We start from the raw sequence: 21,201 nt of genomic DNA, 5'->3' as shown, positions 1-21,201 counted from the left end.
TCCACTTTAAGGGAGGATATTAGCGAAGGGAATGAGGATGTCATGGAGTACTGTGTCCAGTTTTGGGCACCGGTGCTCAGGAAGGATATAATGGAACTAGAGAGAGTACAAAGGAGGGCAACAAAATTAATAAAGGGGATGGGAGAACTACAATACCCAGATAGATTAGCGAAATTAGGATTATTTAGTCTAGAAAAAAGACGACTGAGGGGCGATCTAATAACCATGTATAAGTATATAAGGGGACAATACAAATATCTCGCTGAGGATCTGTTTATACCAAGGAAGGTGACGGGCACAAGGGGGCATTCTTTGCGTCTGGAGGAGAGAAGGTTTTTCCACCAACATAGAAGAGGATTCTTTACTGTTAGGGCAGTGAGAATCTGGAATTGCTTGCCTGAGGAGGTGGTGATGGCGAACTCAGTCGAGGGGTTCAAGAGAGGCCTGGATGTCTTCCTGGAGCAGAACAATATTGTATCATACAATTATTAGGTTCTGTAGAAGGACGTAGATCTGGGTATTTATTATGATGGAATATAGGCTGAACTGGATGGACAAATGTCTTTTTTCGGCCTTACTAACTATGTTACTATGTTACTATGTTACTATGATGTCGAGTCCATATGGGTTGAAATTCATGGAGGGAAAAATGGTAACAAAATTCTCATTGGGGTCTGTTACAAACCCCCAAATATAACAGAAAGCATGGAAAGTCTACTTCTAAAGCAGATAGATGAAGCTGCAACCCATAATGAGGTCCTGGTTATGGGGGACTTTAACTACCCGGATATTAACTGGGAAACAGAAACCTGTGAAACCCATAAAGGCAACAGGTTTCTGCTAATAACCAAGAAAAATTATCTTTCACAATTGGTGCAGAATCCAACCAGAGGAGCAGCACTTTTAGACCTAATACTATCTAATAGACCTGACAGAATAACAAATCTGCAGGTGGTTGGGCATTTAGGAAATAGCGACCACAATATTGTGCAGTTTCACCTGTCTTTCACTAGGGGGACTTGTCAGGGAGTCACAAAAACATTGAACTTTAGGAAGGCAAAGTTTGAACAGTTTAGAGATGCCCTTAATCTGGTAGACTGGGACAATATCCTCAGAAATGAGAATACAGATAATAAATGGGAAATGTTTAAGAACATCCTAAATAGGCAGTGTAAGCGGTTTATACCTTGTGGGAATAAAAGGACTAGAAATAGGAAAAACCCAATGTGGCTAAACAAAGAAGTAAGACAGGCAATTAACAGTAAAAAGAAAGCATTTGCACTACTAAAGAAGGATGGCACCATTGAAGCTCTAAAAAACTATAGGGAGAAAAATACTTTATCTAAAAAACTAATTAAAGCTGCCAAAAAGGAAACAGAGAAGCACATTGCTAAGGAGAGTAAAACTAATCCCAAACTGTTCTTCAACTATATCAATAGTAAAAGAATAAAAACTGAAAATGTAGGCCCCTTAAAAAATAGTGAGGAAAGAATGGTTGTAGATGACGAGGAAAAAGCTAACATATTAAACACCTTCTTCTCCACGGTATTCACGGTGGAAAATGAAATGCTAGGTGAAATCCCAAGAAACAATGAAAACCCTATATTAAGAGTCACCAATCTAACCCAAGAAGAGGTGCGAAACCGGCTAAATAAGATTAAAATAGATAAATCTCCGGGTCCGGATGGCATACACCCACGAGTACTAAGAGAACTAAGTAATGTAATAGATAAACCATTATTTCTTATTTTTAGGGACTCTATAGCGACAGGATCTGTTCCGCAGGACTGGCGCATAGCAAATGTGGTGCCAATATTCAAAAAGGGCTCTAAAAGTGAACCTGGAAATTATAGGCCAGTAAGTCTAACCTCTATTGTTGGTAAAATATTTGAAGGGTTTCTGAGGGATGTTATTCTGGATTATCTCAATGAGAATAACTGTTTAACTCCATATCAGCATGGGTTTATGAGAAATCGCTCCTGTCAAACCAATCTAATCAGTTTTTATGAAGAGGTAAGCTGTAGGCTGGACCACGGTGAGTCATTGGATGTGGTATATCTCGATTTTTCCAAAGCGTTTGATACCGTGCCGCACAAGAGGTTGGTACACAAAATGAGAATGCTTGGTCTGGGGGAAAATGTGTGTAAATGGGTTAGTAACTGGCTTAGTGATAGAAAGCAGAGGGTGGTTATAAATGGTATAGTCTCTAACTGGGTCGCTGTGACCAGTGGGGTACCGCAGGGGTCAGTATTGGGACCTGTTCTCTTCAACATATTCATTAATGATCTGGTAGAAGGTTTACACAGTAAAATATCGATATTTGCAGATGATACAAAACTATGTAAAGCAGTTAATACAAGAGAAGATAGTATTCTGCTACAGATGGATCTGGATAAGTTGGAAACTTGGGCTGAAAGGTGGCAGATGAGGTTTAACAATGATAAATGTAAGGTTATACACATGGGAAGAGGGAATCAATATCACCATTACACACTGAACGGGAAACCACTGGGTAAATCTGACAGGGAGAAGGACTTGGGGATCCTAGTTAATGATAAACTTACCTGGAGCAGCCAGTGCCAGGCAGCAGCTGCCAAGGCAAACAGGATCATGGGGTGCATTAAAAGAGGTCTGGATACACATGATGAGAGCATTATACTGCCTCTGTACAAATCCCTAGTTAGACCGCACATGGAGTACTGTGTCCAGTTTTGGGCACCGGTGCTCAGGAAGGATATAATGGAACTAGAGAGAGTACAAAGGAGGGCAACAAAATTAATAAAGGGGATGGGAGAACTACAATACCCAGATAGATTAGCGAAATTAGGATTATTTAGTCTAGAAAAAAGACGACTGAGGGGCGATCTAATAACCATGTATAAGTATATAAGGGGACAATACAAATATCTCGCTGAGGATCTGTTTATACCAAGGAAGGTGACGGGCACAAGGGGGCATTCTTTGCGTCTGGAGGAGAGAAGGTTTTTCCACCAACATAGAAGAGGATTCTTTACTGTTAGGGCAGTGAGAATCTGGAATTGCTTGCCTGAGGAGGTGGTGATGGCGAACTCAGTCGAGGGGTTCAAGAGAGGCCTGGATGTCTTCCTGGAGCAGAACAATATTGTATCATACAATTATTAGGTTCTGTAGAAGGACGTAGATCTGGGGATTTATTATGATGGAATATAGGCTGAACTGGATGGACAAATGTCTTTTTTCGGCCTTACTAACTATGTTACTATGTTACTATGTATAGGTCATCAGTGTCAGATCTTAGTGGGTGCAACACCTGGCAACACCACCAACCAACTGTCCTAGGTGCCACCAGTGTCCAGATGTCATCAGTTATGAAGCAGAACAGCTGTCAACTGTATTTTGACCGCCACGGGTACTGCAGGTCCACTCTCATTCATTTGAATTGGGGCGGAAGTGCAGTACCCAGTAACGGTCGCTGTTTGGTTGACGGAGCTGTGCTGTTCACATCCAGCCTCCGTTGGCATCAGGAGCAGCTGATCAGCTGGATTGTTGGGTGACCCACCCCCCACCAAGTTTATATTGATGACCTATTCTATAAGAAGAGTCGGACAGCCATATAAATTGTACCAGGATTGTAATGCAATGATCGGACTAACTGGCAGCTCTCCCGACCCGAGCTTGACAGCATGTATTTCTATGCAGCTGTCACTCTCAGGTCAGGAGAGCCGCCAGCCTGTCAGAGCATTACGTTGCAATCCTGGTCGGATTTATACTGCCATCTGACTCTTCCTATAGGATAGACCATCAATAAAAAAGTACTGGACAATCCCTTTAATGAATTGCACCCCTCTTACCTCACCAAACCTCTTTATAGAAACTGGCATGTGCAACAACAGACTTAATGACTTGGGGCCAGTGTCTTTTAACCCATACATGACAAGTTTGCATCACGCTCGATTTTTAGCACCCTGCAGCCGCTGAGATGCTGGTCAGTGATGCACATCAGTGATCGGCATCCGGTTGTTTTTTTTAGTTTTCTTCCTCAGAAAGTGAACCCCCCCCCCCCCCCCCAAAACAAAAATAAAGTTGATAGCACTAGATTAGGGACAGTAAAAATATACAGTAGTAATCACACTACGGTATTCCTTACCAACATATTATCAGAATTCACGTCAGATAGTAAAGTGTAAAAAAAAAAAAAATAATAATAATAAAAATACTTTAGATTAGTTGATAGAGGTAGATTAGGGACCGTGTAATCCACAGTAAAATATACTGTAGTAATTCGCTGTTACTGCAGTATTTTTTTATTAAAATGTAATCACAATCCTCATATAGTTGCAGGTGCTCAGTAATTTTTTTTTTACTGATGTTTCTTTAGTAATCACTACAAGTAATTCTTGTAGTAATTATACTACAGGTGTTTTCTACCACATAGAATTACAGTTAGCGTAATTTAGTTGCGGGCGCTCAGTAATTGTTTTTACTGACATCTGTTTAGTAAGTTTGTCTTCTATTTTACCAAATTTTTACATTCTCCTTTTTATTTTATTTTATTTTATTATCTTTTTATTTCTAGATTTTTTTCTTGTATTCTTTTTTTTTTTTTCTCTTTGTTCTTTTGTAATGAATTATTTAAAAAAAAAAAGTTTACACACACACGCCTCTGACACTGATTGGAAGCACCCACCGATAGTGACCCCGTATGGACATCACCCCCGAAGATTATGAGCCTCTGATTCCTGATTTTGTGGCCCAATCAAGAATCCAATTTGACACCACTGACCTCGCAGAAATCAACTTTTTCAAAGTCTTTTTCTTAACCCCTTTACCCCCAAGGGTGGTTTGCACGTTAATGACCGGGCCAATTTTTACAATTCTGACCACTGTCCCTTTATGAGGTTATAACTCTGGAACGCTTCAACGGATCCCAGTGAATCTGACATTGTTTTCTCGTGACATATTGTACTTCATGACAATGGTAAAAATTCTTTGATAGTACCTGCGTTTATTTGTGAAAAAAACGGAAATTTGGCGAAAATTATGAAAATTTCGCAATTTTCCAACTTTGAATTTTTATGCAATTAAATCACAGATATATGTCACACAAAATACTTAATAAGTAACATTTCCCACATGTCTACTTTACATCAGCACAATTTTGGAACCAAAATTTTTTTTTGTTAGGGAGTTATAAGGGTGAAAAGTTGACCAGCAATTTCTCATTTCTACAACACCATTTTTATTTAGGGACCACATCTCATTTGAAGTCATTTTGAGGGGTCTATATGATAGAAAATACCCAGGTGTGACACCATTCTAAAAACTACACCCCTCAAGGTGCTTAAAACCACATTCAAGAAGTTTATTAACCCTTCTGGTGCTTCACAGGAATTTTTTGAATGTTTAAATAAAAATGAACATTTAACTTTTTTTCACAAAAAATTTAATTCAGCTCCAATTTGTTTTATTTTACCAAGGGTAACAGGAGAAAATGGACCGCAATCATTGTTGTACAATTTGTCCTGAGTACGCCAATACCCCACATGTGGGGGTAAACCACTGTTTGGGCGCATGGCACAGCTCGGAAGCGAAGGAGCGCCATTTGACTTTTCAATGCAAAATTGACAGGAATTGAGATGGGACACCATGTTTCGTTTGGAGAGCCCCTGATGTGCCTAAACATTGAAACCCCCCACAAGTGACACCATTTTGGAAAGTAGACCCCCTAAGGAACTTATATAGAGGTGTGGTGAGCTCTTTCACCCACCAAGTGCTTCACAGAAGTTTATAATGTAGAACCGTAAAAATAAAAAATCATATTTTTTCACACAAATTATCTTTTCGCCCCCAATTTTTTATTTTTCCAAGGGTAAGAGAAGAAATTGGACCCCAATAGTTGTTGTACAATTTGTCCTGAGTAAGCTGATATCCCATATGTGGGGGTAAACCACTGTTTGGGCGGATGGGAGAGCTCGGAAGGGAAGGAGCGCCGTTTGACTTTTCAATGCAAAATTGACAGGAATTGAGATGGGATGCCATGTTGCGTTTGGAAAGCCACTGATGTGCCTAAACATTGAAACCCCCCACAAGTGACACCATTTTGGAAAGTAGACCCCCTAAGGAACTTATCTAGAGGTGTGGTGAGCACTTTGACCCACCCAGTGCTTCACAGAAGTTTATAATGCAGAACCGTAAAAATAAAAAAATCATATTTTTTCACAAAAATTATCTTTTCGCCCCCAATTTTTTATTTTTCCAAGGGTAAGAGAAGAAATTGGACCCCAATAGTTGTTGTACAATTTGTCCTGAGTGCGCTGATACCCCATATGTGGGGGTAAACCACTGTTTGGGCGGATGGGAGAGCTCGGAAAGGAAGGAGCGCCGTTTGACTTTTCAATGCAAAATTGACAGGAATTGAGATGAGACGCCATGTTGCGTTTGCAGAGCCCCTAATGTACCTAAATAGTAGAAACCACTCACAAGTGACACCATTTTGGAAAGTAGACCCCCTAAGGAACTTATCTAGATGTGTGGTGAGCGCTTTGACCCACCAAGGGCTTCACAGAGGTTTATAATGGAGAGCCGTAAAAATAAAACAAAAATTTTTTCCCACAAAAATTATTTTTTAGCCCCCAGTTTTGTATTTTCCCGAGGGTAACAGGAGAAATTGGACCCAAAAATGTGTTGTCCAATTTGTCCTGAGTGCGCTGATACCCCATATGTGGGGGGAAACCACTGTTTGGGCGCATGGGAGGGCTCGGAAGGGAAGGAGTGCCATTTGAATGCAGACTTAGATGGAATGGTCTGCAGGCGTCACATTGCGTTTGCAGAGCCCCTAATGTACCTAAACAGTAGAAACCCCCCACAAGTGACACCATTTTGGAAAGTAGACCCCCTAAGGAACTTATCTAGATGTGTGGTGAGCGCTTTGACCCACCAAGGGCTTCACAGAGGTTTATAATGGAGAGCCGTAAAAATAAAACAAAAATTTTTTCCCACAAAAATTATTTTTTAGCCCCCAGTTTTGTATTTTCCCGAGGGTAACAGGAGAAATTGGACCCAAAAATGTGTTGTCCAATTTGTCCTGAGTGCGCTGATACCCCATATGTGGGGGGAAACCACTGTTTGGGCGCATGGGAGGGCTCGGAAGGGAAGGAGTGCCATTTGAATGCAGACTTAGATGGAATGGTCTGCAGGCGTCACATTGCGTTTGCAGAGCCCCTAATGTACCTAAACAGTAGAAACCCCCCACAAGTGACCCCATATTGGAAACTAGACCCCCCCGGGAACTTATCTAGATGTGTTGTGAGAACTTTGAACCCCAAGTGTTTCACTACAGTTTATAACGCAGAGCCGTAAAAATAAAAAATCTTTTTTTTCCCACAAAAATTATTTTTTAGCCCCCAGTTTTGTATTTTCCCAAGGGTAACAGGAGAAATTGGACCCCAACAGTTGTTGTCCTATTTGTCCTGAGTACGCTGATACCCCATATATTGGGGTAAACCCCTGTTTGGGCACACGGGTGAGCTCGGAAGGAAAGAAGCACTGTTTTACTTTTTCAACGCAGAATTGGCTGGAATTGAGATCGGACGCCATGTCGCTTTTGGAGAGCCCCTGATGTGCCTAAACAGTGGAAAACCCCCAATTATAACTGAAACCCTAATCCAAACACTCCCCTAACCCTAATTCCAACGGTAACCCTAACCACACCTCTAACCCTGACACACCCCTAACCCTAATCCCAACCCTATTCCCAACTGTAAATGTAATCTAAACCCTAACTGTAACTTTAGCCCCAACCCTAACTGTAGCCCTAACCCTAGCCCTAACCCTAGCCCTAACCCTAGCCCCAACCCTAACCCTAGCCCTAGCCCTAACCCTAGCCCTAACCCTAGCCCTAACCCTAGCCCTAACCCTAGCCCTAACCCTAACCCTAGCCCTAACCCTAGCCCTAACCCTAGCCCTAACCCTAACCCTAGCCCTAACCCTAGCCCTAACCCTAGCCCTAGCCCTAACCCTAGCCCTAACCCTAACACTAGCCCTAACCCTAGCCCTAACCCTAGCCCTAATGGGAAAATGGAAATAAATACATTTTTTTATTTTTCCCTAACTAAGGGGGTGATGAAGGGGGGTTTGATTTACTTTTATAGTGGGTTTTTTAGCGGATTTTTATGATTGGCAGCCGTCACACACTGAAAGACGCTTTTTATTGCAAAAAATATTTTTTGCGTTACCACATTTTGAGAGCTATAATTTTTCCATATTTTGGTCCACACAGTCATGTGAGGTCTTGTTTTTTACGCGACGAGTTGACGTTTTTATTGGTAACATTTTCGGGCACGTGACATTTTTTGATCGCTTTTTATTCCGATTTTTGTGAGACAGAATGACCAAAAACCAGCTATTCATGAATTTCTTTTGGGGGAGGCGTTTATACCGTTCCGCGTTTGGTAAAATTGATAAAGCAGTTTTATTCTTCGGGTCAGTACGATTACAGCGACATCTCATTTATATCATTTTTTTATGTTTTGGCGCTTTTATACGATAAAAACTATTTTATAGAAAAAATAATTATTTTGGCATCGCTTTATTCTCAGGACTATAACTTTTTCATTTTTTTGCTGATGATGCTGTATGGTGGCTCGTTTTTTGCGGGACAAGATGACGCTTTCAGCGGTACCATGGTTGTTTATATCTGTCTTTTTGATCACGTGTTATTCCACTTTTTGTTCGGCGGTATGATAATAAAGCGTCGTTTTTTGCCTCGTTTTTTTTTTTTTTTTTCTTACGGTGTTTACTGAAGGGGTTAACTAGTGTGCCAGTTTTATAGGGCGAGTCGATACGGACGCGGCGATACTAAATATGTGTACTTTTATTGTTTTTTTTTTTTTTTATTTAGATGAAGAAATGTATTTATGGGAATATTTTTTTTTTTTTTTCATTATTTAGGAATATTTTTTTTTTATTTTTTTTACACATTTGGAAAATTTTTTTTTTACTTTTTTACTTTGTCCCAGGGGGGGACATCACAGATCAGTGATCTGACAGTTTGCACAGCACTCTGTCAGATCACTGATCTGACATGCAGCAGTGCAGGCTTCACAGTGCCTGCTCTGAGCAGGCTCTGTGAAGCCACCTCCCTCCCTGCAGGACCCGGATCCGCGGCCATCTTGGATCCGGGACCTGGAGCAGGGAGGGAGGGCGGCAAGACCCTCGCAGCAACGCGATTACATCGCGTTGCTGCGGGGGTCTCAGGGAAGCCCGCAGGGAGCCCCCCTCCCTGCGCGGTGCTTCCCTGCACTGCCGGCACATCGCGATCATCTTTGATCGCGGTGTGCCGGGGGTTAATGTGCCGGGGGCGGTCCGTGACCGCTCCTGGCACATAGTGCCGGATGTCAGCTGCGATAGGCAGCTGACACCCGGCCGCGATCGGCGCCGCTCCCCCCGTGAGCGCTGCCGATCGCATATGACGTACTATTGCGTCCTTGGGAAGTAGGGCCCACCCCCCATGGACGCAATAGTACGTCTGATGGCAGAAAGGGGTTAAGGTACCGTCACACTAAGCGACGCTGCAGCGATACCGACAACGATCCGGATCGCTGCAGCGTCGCTGTTTGGTCGCTGGAGAGCTGTCACACAGACCGCACTCCAGCGACCAACGATGCCGGTAACCAGGGTAAACATCGGGTTACTAAGCGCAGGGCCGCGCTTAGTAACCCGATGTTTACCCTGGTTACCATTGTTAAAGTAAAAAAACAACCACTACATACTTACCTACCGCTGTCTGTCCCTTGGCGCTCTGCTTCTCTGCCCTGTGTAAGCACAGCGGCCGGAAAGCAGAGCGGTGACGTCACCGCTGTGCTTTCCGGCTGCCCACCGCTCACAGCCAGACCAGAGAAGCACAGCGCCGGGGACAGACAGCGGTAGGTGAGTATGTAGTGGTTGTTTTTTTACTTTAACAATGGTAACCAGGGTAAACATCGGGTTACTAAGCGCAGGGCCGCGCTTAGTAACCCGATGTTTACCCTGGTTACCAGCGAAGACGTCACACACGCCGATTCAGCGATGTCAGCGGGAGATCCAGCGACGAAATAAAGTCCTGGCCTTTCTGCCCCGACCAGCGACATCACAGCAGGATCCTGATCGCTGCTGCCTGTCACACTGGACGATATCGCTAGCCAGGACGCTGCAACGTCACGGATCGCTAGCGATATCGTCCAGTGTGACAGTACCTTTAGGATTTTGTAAACCTCATAGTAGCTCAGAAAAATAACCCCTTCCCCCCCCAACAATTTCTGGCCCAAGACTTCTGGCCCAAGACTGACCCACTTCATCATATGCTAATTGGCCTTCCATAATTGCAGAAATTATGATTTTTGGGGGCCTGGTTCTTCACATGGGGATAGTGAAGAAGACCGAAATTCATCAATAATGGATTGTTGACGTTTTGTCTAACACTCCACCGTTCCGCATGGCTATCCCCCAGCACGCTTTGAAGCCATCCACAAATTCTTGTATTACAGTGATAATGCACGGTGTCCACCCCGATCCGACCCCCAACTTTGACCGACGTTTCAAAGTTCGGCCGGTCATTTATCACTTTAGTAACAAGTTTGCTGAGGTGTGCATGCTCCAAAGGGACATTTGCATGGATGAGTCCCTAATACATATCAAGGGGAGGCTCAAATTCCAACAATTCCTGCCCAGTAAGAGGGCCGGGTACGGAATTAAGTTCTACAAACTGTGTGAGAGTGCCTCAGGATCCACCCACAAGTTTAGGGCTAATGTAGGGAAGGACACCTGGATTCAACCCCCTGATTGTCCCCCTGTCCTGGGTGTGAGTGAAAAAATTGTGTGGGATTTGGTGCACCCACTGCTGGATCAAGGTTATCACCTCTACTTAGATAATTTTTTTTTTACTAGTGTCCCACTCTTCAAGTCCCTCTCTGTGCCAGTCAGTGGGGTCCCAGCAGTTATCATCTATCCTCACCGGACAACCCCTTTAAGTTATGACACCGCACATCCTTGTCACATAACTATAACCATTTAGGCTGATTACCCCTTAAAAATGGACCCTGAAAATGAAGCAGTTTGGGGCACTCTACTCACCTGACTCTAATTATATGTATGGTATACTGACAATTCTCTTTTTTTCTGTTCTGTAGGATAGTATGTGTTACTCCATCTTGGCTCTTTCTGAGTTTGTGCAGAACGGCACGCAGATCCAACAACCTCCTGCTCATCTAACTGGAGGGAAACTCTATAAAGTCTGCCCACATCAAGTAAGATAATATCAGGTCATTAAATATACAAGCCATGAGGAGGGAAAAAGAAGCAAATGGCCGAGTCCTTCACCACCTGATTCCCTCAGGCCTTCCCAGATACTAATATGGCGTCTCTACCCACAGAGGAGTAAAAATGGACAGCGCTGCCGGTTTACATCGGATCGGTCTGGATAACTAATATGTTAATCATCCACATGATATACTGAGGAGAGGTCCCAAACCAAATTTTTTTTCTTGCTATTATATACAATTTATAAAGGAGGCCCCTCTTTATTCTCTTTTTCTGGTGCAGAGACCTCCAGAATTTTAGGGAACCCAACACCAAGTGCCCGGTTCCCCAAGGGGAATAAACTTAATTTCCTCCTGGCGGTGGGGCTCTCAGTGCCTACAGCACACAGTGTCAGAATGCTATTTACCTGCGGATTAACCCCGTATCTACAGGTTAGTAGCGTTATTTTACATGACAGGTTCCCCATAGAGTACACATTTTAGCCAACACAAAGAAAAGGAAGCGTTACAAGATTCTATCAAAATTTGTGGACTGGCTAATTATTCCATGTCCTCTAGAACAAAAGTTGCTATATGTACCTGCTCCGACTCGCTTATCAATGAGGGTCATATATGGAACTCTCCACCCTAATATTGTGTGTGGTAGTGGATCTCTTGATAGGATTCGCTGGTGGCTCATTAGAATCTTGCTGTTTCCTCTACAATTGTTTGTGGGAAAATCTTAAGGCGCAGTGCCTCATTTTTCTAGTCTGCTTTGTAAGAACGTGATGGTGACAGTGGCTGCCATGTAAGTATATGACTATAATGTCCTTCACTTTTTTTTTTAAGGTGGTTTGTGGATCCAAATACATTGTGCGCGGAGAAAACCCCCGGGATCACGTGGATCTCTTGGCCTCATCACGGCACTGGCCTCCGGTCTATGTAGTAGATATGGCAACACAGGTGGCTCTCTGTGCCGATCTCTGCCATCTAGATCTGACTCGACAGATGTGGGGGAAGAATCAGGGATGTTTCTCTGACCCGTCAGAGGCAATAAAGGTAAAAGGATACATTTATTATTAAATAGAACCTTGTCATGTAAAATAACACTATTGTTAACCTGCAGGTCTATAGGGTTCTGACACCGAGAGCCCCACTGCCAGGGGGAAATCAACTTTACTTCCCCCGGCAGTGTTCGGGTTTAGTCATGGGGGTGATGACGGCACAGTTTCAGTCGCCGCTTAGTGTATAGAGAAAAACGGCTGTAAGCGCTCCCCAGGCACTGACTGACAGCACTCTCAGCATTAGAACCTGCTGTCAGTCTGTTTCGGAGGTGCGGTTACAGCCGGCGCTCTATATACACTGAGCGGTGTGACTGGAACCATGATTAGAAACCAAACACTGCTGAGGAGAATAAAATTAATTTCCTCCTGGCAGCGGGGCTCTCAGTGCCAGCGCAACACGGTGTCAGGATGCTAGTAACCGGCAGATTAACCCCATATCTGCAGGTTAATAGCTGTATTTTACTTGACAAGACCACTTTCCATAACAATTCCTGAACTTTTTAACTTTTTCAAGATCTCTGCTTGTTGCACTCTGACAACTTTTTTTGAAGGAACCAAGATGTCAGACAGCCCAGTCATGGCCATCAACTAAATCAAGTATACACAAGAATACGCAGAAACAACTAGATTATTCTGTAAAAACTGGCTAAACTTTTAATTTTTGTAATAATTTTGTCAAGTATGGAAATGTATAAAGGTTTGCAAATCATTTTATTAGAGGATTTGTCTTTGTTCCTCCCCCCAAAAATGTAAGGCTTCTCCTTATTCTATCCCTGATCTATTTCCCTGCCATCTGCTGCATTGATGCCAGACCGTACTCATTTGGAGTACTGATGATTGCAGTCAAAGAGTCCATTCAGCATCTGTCTCCTCTTCTGAGTGTTCTGATGATCAGAACACCTGCAGCAGCTTATCCCCAGAGATAGTGAGACACAGGACACAGGGGCTGAGCTGACTCTTCACTGCCATCAGCTGTACTCCACATGAGTACATTCTGATATCTGTGAAGCTGAAGGACAGCAAACAGACTGGGGAAAAAACAACTCCCCTAATAAAGTTATGTGGAAAGTTTCATTCCTTGCTTGGCAGATTTATAATAAAAAGAAAAATGAAAGTTTAGTTTCTCTTTGATATCAGTTTGTGAAGGAGAGAATTGCTAATGAAATCAATTATTAACCTTACATAAGCAAGTTTAGTTGTAGTATGGCAACATGGCGTCTGTATCTTGGAATAATGCCCTGGAAGGATCGTTGGAATGTGAAGTGAATACAACAAGACACCATATATGGAGTGAAGTTGGCAAGGACCTATCATAGACTGACACCATTACGATTCAGAAGTTGTACAACACCACTTCCTGCCTGTTACACGATTCTTTGTTCTAAGAATAAAGTTCAGGTGTGTGCTAGCCTTTGCTGAGGAAAGAGCATACATCCGACTCTGTGTCTCGTGTGTCTCTTTTAAGCACGTACTCGCCTCATATTTTGGTCAGGAACAGGCAATCATTTAGATGTCACTTTAAAAGATCACCCCAACAAGTTTGTGACACTGTGTAAGCATTAAAAATAGTTTGAGGTTGCACATCTGTCCGACCCATGATGATCGGCTCCTCTCTGTACACGGCTTCTAGTTAAATTCAGCAAGCAGAGATCTTGAAAACTATAAAGAACTGATACATAAAGTATATTGGAAAATGTATAACTTTAAAAATAAATTGCACCCTGTTTCGGTCGGGATACTCAAGTATTGTCACAAAAAAGACCGATGTCTCTAGGTGAATCGCCTTATCCAGCTCACATCTCTCATATTGTCCCCGTGTCTTAGTACGTGTCCTGCCCAGAACTCTTAGACATACATTACAGCGTGGACATGATGGGCAACGATCCTTCAATTCTCCATCCTGTTACCAAGTCTGAGTCTCGAAGAATCGTTCACGCCGTGGCAGAACAGAACGGAGCCAGTGACCCAACCGCTCGCCACCATTCACTATCATTGTGCCGGGAGATGGAGCCCTACAGTGCAATCATCACCGCCATCGGAGACAGCAAAACCAGCGTCATCCGCCACCACCCCATTAACTTTGACAACGTCACCCACTATTACCTCTACAACAGGCTGATTGACTTTGTGACCAGCCGAGAGATTGTCAACCGGCAGATTCACGACATTGTCCAGAGCTGTCAGCCAGGAGAGGTGGTGATCAGAGACACTCTATACCGACTTGGCGTGGCTCAAATCAGGACCGAACTAGAAGACAGTGTTTTGGAGGAAGACGTGTTGTCGGAACAGCCAAGTTCTGTGTGATCGAGCCTGAAAAGTAATAGTATTGAGCAGCACAGGTTCCATACGTTCCCCTTCAAACTATGAAGACAATCAGGTTCCCAGAGAGCGTCAGTTCGAGGAATTAGGAATGATCGGAAAAAGGTCCTTAAATGTCGGGAAATGAACAAAAGCCCTTTGTTAAGCCCATATCTGGTGAAATGACAGGTCGGTTTGATGCCCAGGAGATCTCTAGGGTTCATCAATGTTTTTTTTAAGCTCATAAATCCTTTTTCAATATGGTATTTTGCATTGCGCTGAAAAGAAGCTCAACACAGTTTTTAATACATGAAAGTTTCCCCAACTTAAGAATGTAACATATATATACTCGTATATATACATAAATATATAATTTATGAATTAATGTCTACCTATGCCATTGCATTTTATAGCATGGAGGTCACTCTTGCCTCTTACTGGTGTGTCTTGGACCACAAGCATTGACCTATTTCTCTTGTGTTTATTGAACAATGTCTGTAATGGTACTCTGTGATAGGGATAAATGGTGGAACGGAATCATGAGTACTCCATCAATATTGCATCCGTCATTTGTATTCCTTGTATTGTCAATAGAGCAAAAAAACAAATCTGAAAATAATAATGGCATCAGATGCAAGTATGGATGCCGTACTGATGAATTATTGATGCACCTGTATTTTAAACATTTCCCATCTGCAAAGTGGATGAGAATTGTACATGCTGTGTTTTTAAAAGATTTGCATATTTTTTGCGCTCATGTTGAACAGAAAAGAAGCAGATGGCATATGGATGAAATATACACTTGATTGAAAGCAGCTTATATCCAGGAATTAAAAAAATATTAGGAAAGAGTTTACATTTTCTTTAAAGTTGAAAAGAAAACTTTAAAAGGGTTATCCGGTCTTAAGCTACAAGTCTGCGGTCACCGTTATGTGACTGCAGACTTGTGAATCCTCGCATTGTGCATATTGCTCACCGTGAGGATTCTCCGGCCGCGTGTGCTTGACCCCAAGTTTACGATTTGCATACATGTGGTCACGTGCCAACTAGACATGCTGAATACCATCTAGTCGGAATGTGGGCAGAAGTATGCACATGACCTCTCGCTCCCGGCATCGGAGAATCCTCACAGTGCGCAGTGTACACATAAAGTGACTGCAAACACCGGCTATAAATGTCTCGTCCTGATCTATTCTGTGCCTAAAAATTCCCTTTTATTCTGCTTTTTGACAACAATGGATGACAAACAGCGAGGTGAAGATTAAAGTTGTCATCCTATAAACATCAGATATCAACCGGGGGGGACAACTGATGGAAAATTTGAGAACAACTCCTACATTCACACATTCAGAATTTCTTAAGGACTCGTATTCCGACAAAAAGTGACTAATAATCATGTCTATTATTCTTAAAATGGATGTCATGTTCCATGTCAGGAATCCAAGTGTCAGCCTCCGATTTCGGCAAAGGATCCTCTTGTAAAATTCAGATTTGCTATGGGCAATCCTAAATGTGTGAATGTAGCCTAAAGGAGTTGCAATTTCGGACATGTCTGCTGTCACACAGCTTTTCCTAAAGCAGATACCTCTGAGCTTCAATTGAATAGAGGGTAAACTGCAATACCAGGCATGACCTATGGACAAATATGGCGCTGTTTAAAAAAGTAGACACTGCTTTTAACCCTAAATAATTAAAATACGTTGCAAGTTTAAATAGATGTAGTTATAACATGGATATGCAATTTTCCATATTTATGACCTTGCTTGGTCTCAATCTTGTTGGTCAATTTGAGTCCTGCTTTATTATGTCACTACACCCTTCCTACATGGAGGACAGAAGGTTCTTGGTAAAAGACCTGGGGGTTCATTGAGGTTGCTATGTCTTGGTGAATAAATGTTTTATAGTCCTGGGTAGGGATGAGCGAGCGTGCTGGGATAAGGTGTTATCTGAGCATACTCGGCGCTAACCGAGTGTCTTCGGCGTGCTCAAATAATATGTTCCAGTCCCCGCGGCTCCATGTCTCGTGGCTGTTTGACATCCGCAACACTTGCAGGGATTTCCTGTTTGTTAGGTAACCTCTGCATTTGTTGCGGCTGTCGAACAGCCACGAGACATGGAGCCACGGGAACTCGAATATATTTTTCGAGCACTCCGAAGACACTTGGTTAGCACACTCGCTCCTCACTAATCCTGGATATTGGGTCAAAAACTCATTTTAAAATTGCAGCAGAGACTTTAGCTCTACTTTCCTTTCAAGAAATGCAGTGGGGATTTACACCTCATGGGAACAAGTACAGGATAAAATAAAGACTTAATATAGGAGAGTAATAATATTAAAGGGGTTGTCCAAAACTAACATAAACCTATCAGGTGAACTGCTAAGCCACCAGCACTTTAACACTACTTGTCTTATTCTGTTGTCTTCTTTTACGTCCATTCTCAAACTCTGTTGTACATGGAAAGAAGATAGGAGGCGCCGCAGCGGACCGGAGACGCCCATCCGACCTGACCAGCAGCGGGACCGCCCCTGGGTGAGTATAATCTAACGTCTTTTTCTCCTTTTTCAGGTAACATCGGGGGCTTATCTACAGCATTACAGAATGCTGCAGATAAGCCCCTGATGCCTGTGGGATTACCTCACCCGCGATTTTCGGGGTGACAGGTTCCCTTTAAATTATCACCGTGCAGTACAGGGAAATCCTGAAAACATGACCTGTTTTCAGCCCTTGAGGATTGCAGTTTGACACCTCTGCTATAAACTATACATTGTAAAAAAAATCTGAAATACTAGCTAACGAAAAATTCAACAAAAATATCTGAGAAAAAAGATGTTCAAGTTTTTTCTACTTACATTTTAAGCTCTGGCACCTTCTTCACTGATACCTTCTATAAAGTTCCGCTTTAAAGAGGGCCTATCACTAGGACAAAAGTGGACAGTTTTGCCTTCTGTTTTATTCCCTCTGCTCCCCTAAGCATACCATTTTTTTTTTCTTTATTTGCCTACGATCACAGAAATATGGGCCTTTTTATTTAGTTCTATCTTTATAGTCTTTACAACATGGCATCGCTCAAAGGATTCTCCGGGGCGTGACTTTGACCTGCTCTACATTATTACCCCATGAGCAACATCTTCTGAAGACCTTAAAAAATGTACCAGTGAATAGAGAGGCCCATATCTCTTGGGCTGTATAATGGATTTAAAAAAAACAATACTCAAGTGAAACAGCTGGATTAAAGTAAGAGCAGAAACTGGCCACTTTGTGGTGACAGGACCTCTTTAACATCTGCCTTATAATGTAATTTATTATTGAGGTGCAAGTTGTATTGAAATTGTAATTCATATTTTAATTATTCTGTGTTATATTCTCTGTTTTTGCACATTTTTATTTATATTTAGTTGCTTTTTGTTAGGTCTGTTAAAATAAATTGTATTTATTTCTGAAAAATCACCATCCTTTTATTTATTTGTTTTTGTCTTATAGTAATTCTGTATTAGTGGCTATTTCATATACGGTATTCAGATATTTTTTATGAGCAATGTGTTAATTGTTTTAAGTTTTCCGTCACAACAGCAACTTCAGTGGCTCATGAAAATGCAGGCCTGTTTAATTTAATTCTCAAAATTCTGTTTCAGATGCTGTTTGTTTCTCATTGGAATATTTTGCTTAATTTCTGTGGAAATCCCAAATTGCTTTTTTCTGTTGTTTCCAGGACGTCCCTCCTGACGGCACAATGCAGGTCGTCCTTCTTATCCTTATAGGGACAGGAAACACACGAGCGGTTAAAAGACCCCTCACCCCTTACTGTTTCTCCTGCCCCTATGATAACAGACACTAGAGAAAGCGTTTAGACACAAAGATTAGCTTGGAGTCGGGATTCAGGAGTTTCATCCTCTCCCCCTGTTGAGTGGTCCACAGCTGACACCTTTCTAATGGAGGACCCTCAGCCACAGCCAGTTGAGCACAGAGAGCTCCTGGTCTTTGAGACGCTTCCCTCCTGTGGTGGCTCTTGGTTCCAGCACATACCTCCAGTACTCTATTTGTCGAGACAGAGAGCTGGTGCTCACTGCCAACAATGAGAGAAGTCAGGCATAGTCCGCAGCACAGCGTGCGTTCCACAGTGGAACGCATAAGAATCGGGGCTAACTGCAACAAGACAAGGTAGTATAAATTAATTACCTGTGTCAATGGGGCTTGGTAGTATAGCTGAAAGGCAATGGCGGATTCAGGCCATTCAACGTCCCACCAAAACAGACCCTGGTACATGTGAGTGATTTAAAGTGGGGTTATTATCCCTCGAGACCTATACACTTGGTGTGCCCCATTCTATACAGGTCCTTCTCAAAAAATTAGCATATAGTGTTAAATTTCATTATTTACCATAATGTAATGATTACAATTAAACTTTCATATATTATAGATTCATTATCCACCAACTGAAATTTGTCAGGTCTTTTATTGTTTAAATACTGATGATTTTGGCATACAACTCCTGATAACCCAAAAAACCTGTCTCAATAAATTAGCATATTTCACCCATCCAATCAAATAAAAGTGTTTTTTAATAACAAACAAAAAAACCATCAAATAATAATGTTCAGTTATGCACTCAATACTTGGTCGGGAATCCTTTGGCAGAAATGACTGCTTCAATGCGGCGTGGCATGGAGGCAATCAGCCTGTGACACTGCTGAGATGTTATGGAGGCCCAGGATGCTTCAATAGCGGCCTTAAGCTCATCCAGAGTGTTGGGTCTTGCGTCTCTCAACTTTCTCTTCACAATATCCCACAGATTCTCTATGGGGTTCAGGTCAGGAGAGTTGGCAGGCCAATTGAGCACAGTAATACCATGGTCAGTAAACCATTTACCAGTGGTTTTGGCACTGTGAGCAGGTGCCAGGTCGTGCTGAAAAATGAAATCTTCATCTCCATAAAGCATTTCAGCCGATGGAAGCATGAAGTGCTCCAAAATCTCCTGATAGCTAGCTGCATTGACCCTGCCCTTGATGAAACACAGTGGACCAACACCAGCAGCTGACATGGCACCCCACACCATCACTGACTGTGGGTACTTGACACTGGACTTAAGGCATTTTGGCATTTCCTTCTCCCCAGTCTTCCTCCAGACTCTGGCACCTTGATTTCCGAATGACATGCAAAATTTGCTTTCATCAGAAAAAAGTACTTGGGACCACTTAGCAACAGTCCAGTGCTGCTTCTCTGTAGCCCATTTCGGCACCTGTAGCCCATTTCCTGCACGCGCCTGTGCACGGTGGCTCTGGATGTTTCCACACCAGACTCAGTCCACTGCTTCCTCAGGTTCCCCAAGTTCTGGAATCGGTCCTTCTCCACAATCTTCCTCAGGGTCCGGTCTCCTCTTCTCGTTGTACAGCGTTTTCTGCCACATTGTTTCCTTCCAACAGACTTACCATTGAGGTGCCTTGATACGGCACTCTGGGAACAGCCTATTTGTTGAGAAATTTCTTTCTGGGTCTTACCCTCTTGCTTGAGGGTGTCAATGATGGCCTTCTTGACATCTGTCAGGTCGCTAGTCTTACCCATGATGGGGGTTTTGAGTAATGAACCAGGCAGGGAGTTTATAAGAGCCTCAGGTATCTTTTGCATGTGTTTAGAGTTAATTAGTTGATTCAGAAGATTAGGGTAATAGGTCGTTTAGAGAACCTTTTCTTGATATGCTAATTTATTGAGACAGGTTTTTTGGGTTATCAGGAGTTGTATGCCAAAATCATCAGTATTTAAACAATAAAAGACCTGACAAATTTCAGTTGGTGGATAATGAATCTATAATATATGAAAGTTTAATTGTAATCATTACATTATGGTAAATAATGAAATTGAACACTATATGCTAATTTTTTGAGAAGGACCTGTATTTTTTAGGAAATGGGAGCTTCTACTACACAGTCTCAGAGTAGATGTGTCATCTGCATTGTCAAGTCACCAGAGGCATATGGGAGACAATCCTGTGAGAACTGCACTTCTGTGGTTGTTAAAGATTGTTTCTATCGGATATGAGGCCCATGATTAGGGAGGAGGTGCAGGCCAAAGTCTCCACTGGTTTCCCCACAGACATCTCAACCTGGTTCCTTTTCTAAGAGACCAAGATGGGAGATGGAATTGAGTTCTGAAGAGGACGAACAGTCTCCCAGGTTTGATCTGGAAGAAGAGGGGGAAATAGCTACGAATCCCTGGCAAGAGGGGAAGAAATATCATTTCTCCTCAGAGAATACAGAGAAGCTCTTAGGGGCCACCAGGAACACCAGGAATGGGTGAAAGACCCATTCAGGATGAGATATTCAGAAGCCTCAGATCCCAGAGAAATGTTTTTTCCTTTAAATAAAATATAGCTGCTACTTCAGTAGCCAAGTCCATGCATCTATGGATCGATGACCTAGAAGATCATTTGAGGAATAAAACATCTAGGAAAGTAATTTTAGGTTCCCCTCCATTACGTAAACTAGCCATGGGGTTTATGGCAGATACTTCCTCAGAATTGGCTAGATTTACCACCAGGAATAATGCCCTTTCGAATGCAGGCCCATCGTATGATATGGTTAAAGACATAGT

General features: G+C 42.5%; 1 protein-coding gene across 2 annotated transcripts in view; it reads left to right on the top strand.

The window, feature by feature from the left end:
* Positions 1-18,060, top strand: part of HMGXB3 (HMG-box containing 3) — a 78,120-nt gene extending 60,060 nt beyond the window's left edge. Inside the window, exons 18-20 of one of the 2 annotated variants that reach the window (XM_069763589.1) lie at positions 11,145-11,261; positions 12,102-12,311; positions 14,141-18,060. In XM_069763589.1, the coding sequence (XP_069619690.1) occupies positions 11,145-11,261; positions 12,102-12,311; positions 14,141-14,620 (807 nt within the window). In that variant the 3' untranslated portion in view covers positions 14,621-18,060. Of the gene's footprint in view, positions 1-11,144; positions 11,262-12,101; positions 12,312-12,867; positions 13,755-14,140 lie in introns of those variants that run through there. The other variant, XM_069763590.1, reaches the window with a different exon arrangement.
* Positions 18,061-21,201: the final 3,141 nt, after the last annotated feature.

The sequence above is a fragment of the Ranitomeya imitator genome, chromosome 4 (assembly GCF_032444005.1).
Source record: "Ranitomeya imitator isolate aRanImi1 chromosome 4, aRanImi1.pri, whole genome shotgun sequence".
NCBI lineage: Eukaryota > Metazoa > Chordata > Amphibia > Anura > Dendrobatidae > Ranitomeya > Ranitomeya imitator.
Note: the sequence above shows the minus strand (reverse complement) of the source record. Positions and strands in the feature narration are given on the sequence as shown.